This window comes from Nicotiana attenuata, unplaced genomic scaffold, assembly GCF_001879085.1.
Source record: "Nicotiana attenuata strain UT unplaced genomic scaffold, NIATTr2, whole genome shotgun sequence".
Lineage (NCBI taxonomy): Eukaryota > Viridiplantae > Streptophyta > Magnoliopsida > Solanales > Solanaceae > Nicotiana > Nicotiana attenuata.
Window position 1 is genome coordinate 498,605 of NW_017670234.1, and position 15,332 is coordinate 513,936.

The window sequence follows — 15,332 nt, forward strand, 5'->3', positions numbered from 1 at the left end:
AGCTTCTACCCACTGTTGATTTTGAGCTGCCTCTCTAAAGGTTCTAAGTTCAGTCAATACAGAAAATACCCCTAGATAGGATTGGTAATCTGGAGAAAGGTGATGATATGCTATGTGAGATGATATGGGGTACTTGCTTGTCACAGAGGTGGAAACATAATCTTTCATCCATAGAGGAGGAGCATGAGATCTTTGTGGCCTGGCATGTATCAATGGAGGTCCTTCAGTTAGAATAGTATCATGTTCATAAGCTGCTGGTGTTGTACTTGCAGGAGCTACTTCAGCAATCGCTTGATCACCAGGAGTTGTATCACTCAACTCCCCTTGAGGTGTGACATTGTCAGGATTCATGTGGTTATTTTGAAGATGAATGCCATCCATATCTGTTCCAGAAGTATCTGGTTCAGTTAAATGTGGCTCACCCTGCAATGTGGCTATATGCTATGTAGAAGAAGAACTCTACATAACACTGTCTTGGAGAACTGGAGGCACAGCAGTCACATCTTGCACAAACATATCATCTGTATTGCTGGGAAGATTCTTGAAAGGAAATATGTGCTCCTTAAAAACTACACCTCTACTAATAAGGAAGGATTTACTTTCTAAGTCACAAACCCTATAACCCTTTTGGGTATCAAAATAACCAATGAGTACAGTCCTTCTTGCTCTAGGAGCAAACTTATCTCCCATTGGCAAGCTACTTGTATAGCATAGGCAACCAAACACCCTCAAATGTTCTATGTTGGTTTGTTTCTTGTAAAGCAGTTCATATGGAGTCTTACCTGCTAATACAGATGTTGGCAGTCTATTTATCAAATACACTACAGTTCTCACACAATCTCCCCAGAATTTAATAAGAATCCCACTTTGAAACTTCAATGCTCTAGCCATTTCAAGAATGTGCCAATGTTTCCTCTCCACAACTCCATTTTGTTGTGGAGTATAGGCACAACTACTTTGATTCACTATACCCAGAGAAGCAAGCAGTTCATTACATTTGGAGTTAAAAAATTCACTCCCATTGTCAGATCTCAAACACTTCACAGTGATAGCAAATCGGTTCTTTATTATTGATATAAAGTTCCTCAGCACAACTACAACTTCATATTTGGTATTTATCAAACATACCCATGTATATCTACTAAAGTCATCTACTATAGTAACAAAATATTATTTTCTTTCATAAGTGGGCACCTTATAAGGTCCCCAAACATCTAAATGCACAAGCTGGAAAATATTACTTGATCTTGAATTGCTAACAGGAAATTATTGTCTACACTGCTTAGCTAGAGGACAAATGTCACAATCTTCAATATCACTACTACTGATCTTATTTTGTAAAGTTGGCAGATGTTGTATAGTCTTCAAGGAAGCATGTCCTAATCTGTGATGCCATAGAGTATTGTCAGTCTTATCTCTTAGAGTTGTACTTGCCAATATTATTGCTCTTCCTTTCAACAAATATAGGTCACCTGATTCTCTACCAATCCCCGGCACCTTGCCACTGTAAAGTTCCTGAAACAGACAGAAATCAGGATAAAAGTTGACTGAACATCTGAGTTGTTTGGTGAGTTTTGATACTGACAATAAATTCAACTTAAAGTCAGGCACATGTAGAACATTGTCCACACTTTTATTTCCTAGGACCACTGTACTTCCTGTATGTTTTATGTCTGCTTTATTCCCTGTTGGCAGCTGAACTCCACTATGTTCTGTCATTTCTCTAACGTTGCTTAAGATTTCCTTATTATGTGTAATATGATGTGTGGCTCCTGAATCCACTATCCATTCTTCTACTGATGCACTACATAATAGAGAGGCTATACCTGCCATGTTTGAAGAACAATCTCCTGTTGTTGGCTTGTTCAGAAGACCTACCAATTGCTTGTATTGCTCCTCTGTCAACACATGACCCTGAAACGGATTCCCTGAGCCTTCTCCTGCTTCAGTACTTGCAGCATTCACATAAGGTCTAGCTCCTTCACCTTGAAATTTCTTTTTGCTCTTAAAATCTGCTAGATAACCAATGATCTCATAACAGTTTTCTTTTAAGTGGCCCTTGAAACCACAATGATCACAAATCAGCCCAAACTTATTTGGTTTTAAAATTTGGTCTCTTCCTGCCATCATTGTTAAAGGATCCCTGTTTGTGTCGACAAATCCTAATGACCTTTGGCTTTCTTCTTGTGTTACAATAGCATAGGCCTCATTCACAGTAACGACGTGCCTTCTTAGCAATAGATTGCTCCTTACATTACTGTAAGTCTCATTCAGCCCCGTTAGGAATTGTAATAACCTCTGTTGAGCTAAATGTTCTAAGGATGGTCTAGACTCCTCACAATCACAAGTAGAGGTTGGGACCAACACATCTAACTCACTCCACAAATCACTCATTTTCGTATAGTAGCTAGTAACAGAGTCTGTACCCTGTTTCAAACTAGCAATTTCCGTCCATAGGTGATATATCCTTGTTAAGCTACATCTATCGAATTTTTCTTTGAAATCACTCTATACTTTCTTTGCATTTGAAGCAAATACAATGCTAGGCATTAACTCACCTGCAATAGTGCTTCCGATCCACGATAATACAATTGCGTTACACTTTTCCCACTGCTCTGTAAGTTCTCCTCTGTATGTGCTTTTGACACATGTTCCATCCACAAATCCAAGCTTTCCTTTTCCTCTCAATGCTAGCTTCATCGCCCTGCTCCATAGGGCATAATACTCGGGCCCTGTGAGCTTAATTGGGACTAAAACTAGACCTGGAGCGTCGGGGGGTTGGAGAAACATCGGATGGTTGTGCTCAAGTAAAGTCACTTCATTTTCGGCCATTTTTGTTCCGATCGAAGAACTATGGATCCCTAATTTCAGAAAATTTCACTGCCTTCCGTCGAAATTCGAATCTGAGCCCTAGATTTGAGATCGAGGCTCTGATACTATGTTAATCGAGCTAGATTATACGAAAGATAGCAGCAATTCAGACATGCAACTGGCCATGGCAGTGGAACAGTAGCTAGCGAGAGATAAGATCAGAGGAAGAAGAAGAAGCTCTAGATTTTTACAGTTTTAATCATTTTTTTACAACTACTTCCGTATCTCTCTTTTCTTCTATTTAACAATATTTTTACTACACTACTTTCTTTCATTTGCACTTCACTCCCTTCTAGTTTCTTGTATGCATCCTTAAGCCCTTTCATTTCAATAATAACCTATTTTTATTTTTTATTTAGCGTTTAGTTATGTAATTAGTACTCCCTTATTAGTCTATTTATTTTAGCATAACTTAGTACTTTTAGACTATGTTCATTTTTAATATGAATATTTTAATTAGCATTATTTATATTACATAATTCTATTGTCTTTATTGTTGAATATTTTAGGATAATGCCATGACACATCTCATATTTAGTATTATTTTTTTGCGAAATACCTTATATAGTTGTATCTTACTAGGATTAAAGAAATATATTGAGCACAAGTAATATATTGTGTTCTACGGAGATTTTACCGGGAAAAAACCCGAATAATCCGAAAACTCGAGAAAAACCAAGATTGAAAAACTCGAGTTTTATTGGTTTGGTTTGGTCTTTAGATTTAATAACTCGACACAATTGGTTCAATGGTTTGGTTTGGTAATTACAAAGTCCGAACCAACCCGACGTCCCGACCTATGTACACCCCTAAATATAAGTAACAATTTCTATTCCCTGTATGCATGTGTTTCCTTTTCTGCTTCTTGGACAACTAATAATTCAAAATCAACTTTTCAAGGTAGGGTTTATCCATTTCTAGTCCATTCCTTTTCTAAAAATCTAACTATGAATTCTACAACTCACACGTGCAAGAGAGTTACTCCAAACAGCTGCTGATGCAAATTTTCAACCTATCTACTTTCTATTATTCCATTTTCTTTTCTTTTGAACATATAAATATTTGAGGATATTATTTGACATAAAAAAGAAAACTATTTCACAAGCAAAGACATTTAAGAATTTTCCATAAAGGCTAGGCAAATCTTTCATCTTGGATTTATAAAAAAAAAAAAATTAAGTTGTTTGTGTTAGTGCTGTTTAGGTTATTAATTAAAAAACATAATTAAGCAAAGAGTCAACCCCGAGAGGAAACTGTGCCAGTAGAGTTCATTTCTAATGCTTCTATTGCAATTAGATACTACAAGACTTTGTTCATGAAATTATTGAATTAATGACTTGTAGATTTACTAATTACCAGTACAGTCAAACCTCTTTATGACATCCTCGTCTGTTTCGATATTTTTTGGTTGTTATAGTGAAGTACTGTTATAGAAGACATATATTATATCAAAATATAAAAATTAATTTTGAGAACAACTTAACATTTATAGTGAATGTTTATTACATAGAGATGATGTTATAAAGAGGTCTGACTTTATAAGTCAATCATTTATTCTAGGAATGCGTGCATTACCAACTTGTGGCGCACTCATCTCAAGGCTGCAAGTTTATTCAAAAATCACAGAACTGCTACACACATTTCAACCAAAACTTAGCTAGCAATATATAAGGGTGTGACTTAGTGGTTGATGAAATAAGTGGAAACCTAATAAAGTAAAAAGTTAGAGTTTAAATCTCAGTTGAGACAAAGAACGTTGGATAACTTCTTTCAATCTATTTAAGTCTTGATAGATAGATTTATTGGATCTACTGATACAAGATGGTAGCCGGTGAAACTGTCAACGTCCTAAAATGGCACAAATTGATAGGGCCCCACTATTATTGTATACGGCGAAAATCGGGGCTGCCCGATTTCGTTTTCGATGTAAAAAGTGATACCACATCGGAAGACTAGGACGTCGAACTCGGGTCGAAGTTCCTTTTCAAGGTTGAGGTCGATATCAATTACCGAGGTCAGAAGAAGGCATGCTTCGAGATGATGCTGGTATGATTAAGTAGAGCGAGATATCCGCAATTGGCCGGAGATCACGGCGTGAATTTCGGAATGGATTGGTCTTCAACGATTAAACAGTTGTCAAATATGATTTCCTACTATACTTAGAAGTGTACCTTATTTAGGACTCCCTTATTATATTAAGGGGGATCCCATTCATTTGTAAAACACATTGTTCATTGAGAAAAAAAATATATGCACATTACTTTCTTGCTATTTCACTTACTGTTCATCAGAGTTGCTTTATAATTAGCTATTCCTATTATCACACCTCGAGACTATCATAGGTCGAGGTCGAGATTTGGCTTGCATACTGGTTTGATTTACTTTGTTCTCTAATTTATTTGTTTAATTCCTTGTTTATTAATTGGTATTGGATTAAATCACATATCCTTAAAATCACAATACAAGTTTAATTGTTACTCGAATTTTAGGGTAAACAGTTTGGCGCCCACCGTGAGGCTAAGGATAATACTGATTGTTTCAGTGTTATTTCTGATAACACACGTTATTTTCACACTTATTCTTGTCAAGTATTTTTGCTTTCAGGTTAAAGCATGCCAAATTCACAAAACGCACCCGTACAAGGTGATGATGGTCTCGAATTTCACGGAAAACGACAATGTAATTGCTCCAGGAGCCGGGGTGCCACCGGCTAATCTCGGGGGAGAAATGGTCGCCGATCCAGTCGATATCAGTTCCCACGTTTCTCTAAATGCGGACCTAGGCACGGACCCCGAAGGGAGTATACGCAGGGAAGGCCGATCTGGTGGCCAAGGTACAAAGGGCAAGGAAGACGGATGAGTTAGCTTCCGGATAATATTCGAGATGCTACAAGCTCAGCAGGCCGCTATTGCTCAATTGCAAAATTAACATAGGACTCCAAGTGTGGTCGAGCCAGAAATCACTCGCCGTAAGCCAGTGCCGGAAAGATCAAATGGTAGCGAATTAGGGACTGATCCCGCAATAGTAAAAATGCTCGAGGAGCTCACCAAAAGAATTGTGTCGGGGGAGAAGAAAATAGAAGATAATGATAAAAAAAAGGTGGAAACATACAACTCCCGAGTTGATCAGATACCGGGGGCAGCTTCGATCCTAAAGGGTTTGGATTCAAAAAAGTTCATGCACAAGCCTTTTCCTCAGAGTGCGTCTCCAAAACCCGTTCCTAAGAAGTTCTGTATGCTGGATATACCTAAATACAATGGGACCACCGATCCTAATGAACACGTCACTTTATAGACATGTGGAATAAAGGGAAATGACTTAGATGATGATGAGATCGAGTCCATTTTGTTGAAAAAAATTCGGGGAAAGTTTATCAAAGGGAGCAATGATTTGGTATCACAACCTGCCGCCAAATTCCATCAACTCATTTTCCATGTTAGCAGATTCTTTCGTGAATGCACACGCCGGGGCCATAAAGGTCGCAACAAGAAAATTGGACGTTTTTAAGATAAGACGAAGGGATAACGAAATGATGAGGGAGTTCGTATCCCAATTTCAAATGGGACACATGGAGTTGCCACCGATCACAGATGATTGGGCCGTTCAAGCTTTCACCCAAGGGTTGAACGAGCGAAGTTCCATAGAATCACGACAGTTGAGGCAAAATTTGATCGAGTATCCAGCTGTAACTTGGACAGATGTGCACAATCGATATCAATCGAAGATCAAGGTAGAGGATGAACATTTAGGAGCCCCTTTCAGTTCAGTACATCCCAACAGGTCGGCAGATAAAACCCCTAAGGACGGCGACCAGGAGCCAAGGTCGAAAAGAGAACTATATCAACCATATACCGCAGATCGAAGGAATAACGGTTCGGGATGCAATTTTGCCCGAAACAATCGAAGAAGTGATCGAGGACAGAATTATTGGGGATTTATGAGCAAAAGTGGTTTTGATAAGCATGTCGATCCCATAGAGGCACCTTAGTTATCGGAATATAACTTTAGCATTGACGCATCGGGCATTGTATTGGCAATCAGAAGGATCAAAGATACTAGGTGTCCCAGACCCATATAGACCGATCCTTCCCAAAGAAACCCAAATTTGATGTGCAAGTATCATGGTACGCATGGTCACAACACCTAAGGATTCCAGGCAATTGAGAAAGGAGGTAACCGGTCTATTCAATAAGGTCCACCTTCGAGAGTTCCTCCGTGATCAAGACAAGAATCATTTTAAGAGGAAGGGATGCAAACTGGAAAAATGAACATGAGGAACCACATCATGTCTTTCATATGATCATCGGTGGTGTCGACATCCCACAAAGACCCATATCTAAACGAACTAAGGTATCAATCAACAGGGAGAAATGAACCCAAGATTATATGCCCGAAGGCTCTTTATCATTTAACGATGAAGAAGCAGAAGACATTTCTCAACCACACAACGACGCTCTGATATTTTCTATCTTATTAAATAAAGTTCAAGTTAAGCGTGTTTTAGTGGATCCAGGCAGCTCGGCGAATATCATTCGATCGAGGGTCGTGGAGCAACTCGGCCTACAAGATAAAATTGTGCCCGCAGCTCGGGTCTTAAATGGCTTCAACATGGCTAATGAAACAACTAAAGGGAAGTTTTTTGCCAGTGAATGTGGCTGGAACCATTCAAGATACCAAATTCCATGTGATCGAGGGAGACATGAGGTATAACGCCTTACTTGGGAAGCCTTGGATCCACAACATGAGGGCAGTCCCCTTAACTTTCCACCAAATGATGAAATTCCCAGCGAAGGATGGTGTAAAAGCAGTATACGGGGAGCAGCATGCCGCAAAGAAAATGTTTGCGGACGATGAGGTAACACTGATATCAACACTATCAGACTCGGAAAGGTCGAGCATCAAAGATAAACAGGAAGCCAAATAGCAATCACAGCTACCATCCTCGACCGAATCAGGAAAGCAGGGGATAGAAGAAGAAGATTTTCTAACTCCTCTAACTTTTATTGTTCCCGAAGATTCTGACGCCACCAAATCAACGGTCGAAGAGCTGAAACATGTTATATTGATCGAGTACCTGCCTGAGCGAAAGGTATACCTGAGAACGGGAATAACCCCCGAACTCAGGAAAAAGCTTATTCAATTTTTTTTGATAACATAGAGTATTTTGCTTAGTCCCATTTAGACATGATAGGGATCCCACCAGAGATAACAACGCATCAGCTAAGCCTTGACCCTAGGTTCACACCAGTGAAGCAAAAGATAAGGCCCCAATCCGAGGTAAAGCACGCATTCATAAAGGATAAGGTAACTAAACTTCTCCAAATAGGGTCTATTCGGGAGGTAAAATATCCCGAATGGTTAGCCAACATAGTCGTAGTCCCTAAAAAATGGAACAAACTTAGAATGTGTGTAGATTATAAAGATTTAAACAAGGCATGCCCCAAAGATTCTTTTCCACTGCCTAACATCGATTGCATGATCAACGCCATGGCTGGCCACGAGATCCTTACCTTTCTCGATGCCTGTTCGGGGTACAATCAAATTCAAATGAACCCGAAAGACCAGGAAAAAACTTCATTTATCACCAAGTATGGAACATATTGTTATAATGTAATGCCTTTGGGCTAAAAAACGTAGGAGTTACTTACCAATGCCTAGTAAATAAAATGTTCGAAGAAAAAATAGGTAAGTCAATGGAAGTTTATATCGATGACATGCTAGTTAAGCCCCTGCGCGCAGAGGACCATTTGGCTCATTTGCAGGAAACGTTCAAGATTCTGAGGAAATATAACATGAAGCTCAACCTCGAAAAATGTGATTTCGAGGTCGGTTCGGGAAAATTCCTGGGCTTCATTGTGTCGAATAGAGGAATCGAGATCAACCCTGACAAAATCAAAGCCATCGAAGATATCATCGTCGTAGACAGTGTAAAAGCCGTGCAGAGACTAACTGGACAGACAAATGCTTTAGGCCAATTCATCTCGAGGTCGTTAGATCGAAGCCACAAATTTTTCTCTCTACTCAAAAAAAAGAATGATTTTGCCTGGACCCCGGAATGCCTACATGCATTAGAGAAACTGAAGTGATACCTATCGATCCCGCCACTGCTTCACACTCCAAAGACAGATGAGAAACTTTACTTATACTTGGCAGTATCAAAAATCGCGGTAAGTGGTGTCCTAGTTCGAGAAGAGCAAGGTACACAATTCACGTTTATTATGTAAGTCGAACCTTAGTAGAAGCAGAAACTAGGTATCCACACTTAGAGAAATTGGCACTTGCACTGATAAGCGTTTCTAGAAAGTTAAAACCGCATTTTCTATGTCATCCCATATGCGTGTTAACCACTTACCCCCTTCATAATATTCTGCATATGCCCGAACTATCGGGCCGATTGGCCAAATGGGTCGTCGAACTCAGTGGGTACGATATCGAGTATCAACCTAGAATGGCCATCAAGTCCCAAATTTTGGCAGACTGTGGCCGATTTCACGCCAACCCTCATGCCCATAGTTGAAAAAGAACTTTTGTTAAAATCAGGCACATCATCGGGGGTTTGGACCCTTTTTCACATACGGTGCTTCCAATGTGAAGGGGTCCAAGTTGGGTATCGTTTTGAAGCCGCCCATGGGTAGCACTAGTAGGAAGTCTACCAAAACATTTAGGTTGACTAACAATGAGGCCGAGTACAAGGCCATGATTGCAGGCCTAGAGCTAGCTAAAAGCTTGGGAGCAGAAATCATTGAAGCCAAGTGTGACTCTTTGCTGGTGTTGAACCAAGTAAACAAAACCTTCGAAGTTCAAGAGGATAGAATGCAAAGGTATTTGGACAAGTTGTGGGTAACTTTGCACGGTTTCAAGGAATGGACTTTACAGCATGTTCCTCGAGAAGAAAATAGTGAGTCCGATGCACTTGCAAATCTGGGGTCATCGATCGAGGAAGATGAGATCAGCTCAGGGACTATCATTCAACTCTCGAGATCTGTGATTGAGGATGGTCATGCCGAGATAAACTATACAAGATTGAACTGGGATTGGAGGAACAAATATATTGAATACTTGAAAAACGGAAAGCTCACATCGGACCCTAAAGAGTCGAGGGCCTTACAAACCAAAGCTTCTCGATTCACATTGGATGGACATGGAACATTATACAGAAGGACATTAGATGGACCATTAGCAGTATGTTTAGGACCAGGAGACACCGATTATGTTTTACGAGAGGTCCATGAAGGAACTTGTGGGAACCACTCCAGCGCCGAGTCACAGATTCACAAAATCATTAGAGGAGGATACGAGTGGGATAGCATGGAAAAAGACACAAAGGAGTTTGTTCGAAAATGTGATAAATGTCAAAGGTTTGCACCGATGATCCATCAGCCCGAAGAACAACTTTATTCAGTCCTATCACAATGGCCATTCATGAAATGGGGGATGGATATCGTCGGCCCTCTCCCAACGGCTCCAGGTAAAGTTAAGCTCGTTTTATTTATGACTGACTATTTTTCTAAATAGGTTGAAGCACAGGCGTACGAGAAAGTAGAGAGAAAGATGTTATAGACTTCATCTGGGATCACATCGTATGTCGATTTGGGATACTTGCCGAAATAGTGTGTGACAATGGAAAATAATTTGTCGGCAGCAAGGTAATGAAATTCCTCGAGGAGCACAAAATAAAAAGGACATTATCAACACCGTACCATCCTAGTGGGAACGGACAAGCCGAATCGATGAACAAGACTATCATTCAAAACTTAAAGAAAAGGTCGAACTTCGCTAAGGGGAAGTGGAGAGAAATGTTACTCGAAGTCCTATGGGCATATCGAACAACATCAAAGTCCAGTATGGGGGCAACCGCGTTCTCCTTAGTATATGGCTCTAAGGCCTTGATTCCGGTCGAAGTCGGGGAACCTAGCGCCATATTTCGACATATAACAGAAGAATCAAATCACGAGGCTATGAATACTAGCCTCGAGATATTGGATGAAAAACGAGAAGCTCACTCGTTCTGATGGTTGCGCAAAAGCAAAGAATCGAGAGATATATAATAGAAGAACCAACCTTCGCCACTTCGGAATCAGGGACTTAGTTTTAAGGAAAGTCACACTCGAGACCCAAACAAAGGGAAACTAGGCTCAAATTGGGAAGGACCATATCGGGTCCTCGGTATCATCAAAAAAGGATCTTACAAACTTGGCACAACGGAAGGCGAACAATTGCCAAACAATTGGAATGTATCACTCCTCAAACGGTATCATTGCTAAGGTATGACTTTCACCCTTTCCGTTTGTATTTGTTACTAACTTATTGCAGGTGTTTGATCGAAGACGTCAAGAAACTCTTCAACACGAGGGCCTTAGGTTTTAAAGCACGTGTTGCACTCTTTTTCCCTTAGATTGGTTTTTATCCCAAACGGGTTTTTTCGGCGAGGTTTTTAACGAGGCAACAATTGTGTGATACCTGAGGAAAATTCGACAGTATCCAAGGCTTCTTTTTAATAAACCTCGAATACTAGGGGCATCACCCTCGAAGGTTATATTTTCAAGGAAAATACTTGCTGCTGAAGGGTCTCGATAGGGAAATTTTGTAATGGGCCAAAAGGTCGAATGAAATGTGTCCATATAGATTAGTCAAGACCCGATGGCAAAACATATATGCATGTATAAATTATTTCAAGAAGAATTCTCTCTATATCAAACATATTGTGTCTCAACGAAAACTTTCTACTGTACGAGCTCCGTACTTATGATTTTGTGAGAAATGGCTCAAGGGCCAAGCACAAATATACCTCAAATACTCGGGGACTATCATCAATGATCGACATATCCGAGTTATCTAAACTCGAATTCATGAGTTCCTCAAAGAGGCACCCCTCGATCTATAGGCCAAGGCCATCATTCCCGAGGACTAACACTCCGAACAAGTTCGAAGTGTTATTGGGAAATAAGCCCAAGAGGCATACCCAAAGGCTACGGCCAAATTAATGCGGCTCGGAGACGTCTGAATCCCGCAATCACAATAGGCCTTCTAAATCTCTAAAAAACCGGTTAAAAGGGGCTACCCTTGGCAGATAATCAAAAGGGCTTCGATAAAATCAGCCCTCAAAAATCTTTAGAGGTATCAAATTATCTTAAACGTTCTAAGGCACAAAAAATTGAGGGGTTTCAATCGACATCGAACCCTCAAAAAACCCAATGGGTAAAAAATACATGCCAAGGCATAAATAAATTTTGACTAAGTATTAAGCCGAAAAGAGGGGAATAATAGCCATATTTTAGAGGCCATATCGGCCCAATTTAAAGAGCCTAAAGGCGAATACACTTAGAGTTCGATATCTTGTTCTTACTCCATTCGAACCCAAGGGTTCGACTATCCCGAGCCCAAATGAAAAATAACTTGACTATGGCTCGGGGACTCACCATCATCCGACACAAACCCTAAAAGGCCTATGCCTCAAGTTCGAACCTTATTCGAACTCGACCTCGAAGTCACACAAAACCAAAATCTCAAACGCACCATTCAAAGCATAAGATTGTGCTAAAAAAATTTGCAAGGCAAAAAACATGTTTGTAGATAAAGATCGAGAAGCCATTCAAGAGAAACTTTCCTTTATATATTGGTAAAGAAGGATATATATAAGAGACCGACAAAGGTCTTACAAAAAGGAAAAGAAAATCCTAACTATGCCCGGGATTGGTTTCTTCCTCGGGGGCAGCTTCTCTTTCGGGCCCCTCATCAATATCGGACCCGTCTTGGCTGCCTTCATCGTCATCATCATCATCGGAGGAGACAAGCAACTCGGCATCATCTTCAAGCGCCTTAGCTTGAGCTATCTCCTTAGAGAGGTCAAAACCTCGAGCATGGATTTCAATCGGAAGTCATTTCTCAGTTGCTCTCGATCGGAAGCCTCCCTTAACTGTGTCTAAGCAGCCTCGGCATCGACCAACTACACGGCTATGGACTTGTCAGCCACGATCTTCGCTTTCCCGACTTCCGCCTTGGCCTCAACAAGCTCGGCCTTGAGATCCTCAATCTTTTTGGTCTGGGAAGAACTTTTCTCTTTGACGCCCCGAAGTTGGACCTCGGCCGACCACAATTTGGCCATGGCAGCCTCTTTCTCCGCAGCAAGGCGGTCCATGTTCTCCTTCCACCGAACGCAGTCGGCTTTGATCTGATCGACTTCCCCTCAGAGCCGCTCAATCCTCTCTAGCTTTTGCTGCAACTGACATATTGAAGTATTAGCCTCCACAGTTGAGTCAAGACCATACTCTTTCAAAAGGGTAGTTACCTGTGCATCGAGCTCGGCCTCTTCCTTACGTGCCTGGGCCAAGTCTGCTCGGAGGTCCCTGATCTCCTCTTCTTTCTTCACATAGAGGCATTTGAGGGCATCTCTCTCCTCAGTAAGCTTCTTCAGATCAACCTCACACCGGTTCAGCATCAACCTAGGACTTGGTGAACGCTTCCCGATGAAGCACCACAACCTATGGAGAAAGGAAAGAAACCAGCAAGAAGGAAATAAAGACAAACGCGATAACGGGGAATGAAGTTTACCTAGTTCAGGATACGATGGGCCTCGTCAAAAACCATTGTCGCATATAGGTCGGAAACATCATCGACCCCCGCAAGGCAGCCGCGGAATATGTCCTCCCCATTATGGGTCGGTCCCACATCGGGGGTCTCCATAGATCGAGCGTCCTGCAATTGTCCTTCAGAAAATTCAAGGCCGGGCGGCGAATCATCAATAGTGATTGCCCCAAGCAAGTCACTTGGGGCACTCTCTCCCTTTTGAAGAGCCCTACTACTGGACCCTTCGGGCACACTCGCCGTTTGTTTGTCATGGTAGGAAATATCTTCGGCCCCCGATGGCTCGGGGGCTTTGCTCGAAGTACCTTCCGAGATCTCCTCGGTCCGAGGATGAGTCTCCTCCGCCATCATCGGCCCAGCTATTTTTGGAGCTTCGACGTTCCCCCTCTTTCGAGGCACCAGCTCATAACCAACATCTTCGCCCATCTCTTCTTCATCTCGTAGCTTTTGGGCACGTCGGCAGATAGAGCATCGAAGTTGACCTTCGACTTACGAGCCTTGCTCTTCTTAGGCTTCGGGATATCATAAGGCGAGGCCCTTCTCCTCTTCTTATCCTTGGCCGGTTTGGGAACCACCTCTTCTCCATGCGGGGCCAGCCTCAATTCAGCAACATCCCCGAGGCCTGCATAAAATGGAGTCGAGTGTAAGTGAGAAGAAATGTTACAAGAAAAAGACACCAAAAGCTCACGAGGTAAACTTACCATGGTTCTTGGCCTCCCATCTGCCCCTTGCCAAGTCACGCCAGCAGCGCTCGGAATGGGAGGAAGTCGCAGCCAACTTCCAGACCTAGTCCTCGAGGTCGGGAACCGCGTGAGGCATCCAGGCAACACTGCATACAGATGAAAGTGTTACACAAAGCAAAATATAGAGCACGAAAATTAATGGGTAATATGTTACTTACGTTCGGGGTTCCACTTCTCGGGGAACGATAATTTCTCCTCGGGGATGAGGTCGCAGGTCCTTACCCTCACGAACCGGCTCACCCAACCTCAGTCTTTGTCCTCATCGATGCTTGCATAAAGGACTTCGTTGATCGGCGTTGGAGCTTGATTAATCCTCGAAAAAGTCGAGGTCGATACAACCGTATAAGGTGGCTGAGAGTGAACTCCAACCCCTTGGCCTTGCTAGAGAAGAAGCGGAGCATGATCACTATGTGCCAGAACGAGGGGTGCACCTGGCCGAGGGTAACTTAGTACATCTTGCAGAAATCAACGATAACAGGGTCAAGAGGACTCAATGTGAAGGGGTAAGTGAAAACACTTAGAAATCCCTCCACGTGAGTGGTGATACTTTCCTCGGGAGTAGGGATTTGTACCACGACCTCGGCCCCCCAGTTGCAGTCTTTCTTCACGACTTCGATCTGTTTTATCGTTATCAAGCAGATACCTCGATACATGTTCACATCGGCCAGGGACTGACGGAAGGTTCTCGACTTTGAAGTCGTTCTTTGGAACACAAGGGCCAGGAACATACTCGTGAGGGAGCGGTTCCACCGTCATTTTGTCACCGGCCGGCGGAGAAGAAGAAGAAGAAGAAAAAACTTTTTCCTTTTGTGGGGCGATTTTGGAAGTTTTCACCATTTATTGAGATGGAAGGAAGCAGAAAGAGGTGGAGTTTGGTATTTTGGTGCTAAAAGATGGATCGACGGGCGCTGAAAGAGAAGAGATGGAGAGAGGAAGAGACTTAGAGAACTTAGTGAAGATGAAAGTAAAGTTTTGATTCAAATGGCGAGCTTGTATTTATAGATTCACGGCGATAGTTCGGTGGCGCTAGTGGCCGACCGTCACTAGAAAGCATTAATGGTTTGGGGAACCGAACCGACGGGATGTTTCGGTAACCTCGAGCGCTTACATCACGGGGATGATATCATTATCGGG

The 15,332-nt window shown here is 41.9% G+C and overlaps 1 protein-coding gene across 1 annotated transcript; it reads right to left on the reverse strand.

Annotated features, from left to right (window-relative positions):
* Positions 1-459: 459 nt before the first annotated feature.
* Positions 460-2,832, reverse strand: LOC109236337. Its single transcript, XM_019402510.1, has 4 exons — positions 2,515-2,832; positions 1,612-2,427; positions 1,431-1,515; positions 460-965 (listed from the first exon to the last, which is right to left on the reverse strand). Exons 1-4 carry the CDS (start codon positions 2,830-2,832, stop codon positions 460-462), a joined length of 1,725 nt encoding a protein of 574 aa, XP_019258055.1.
* Positions 2,833-15,332: the final 12,500 nt, after the last annotated feature.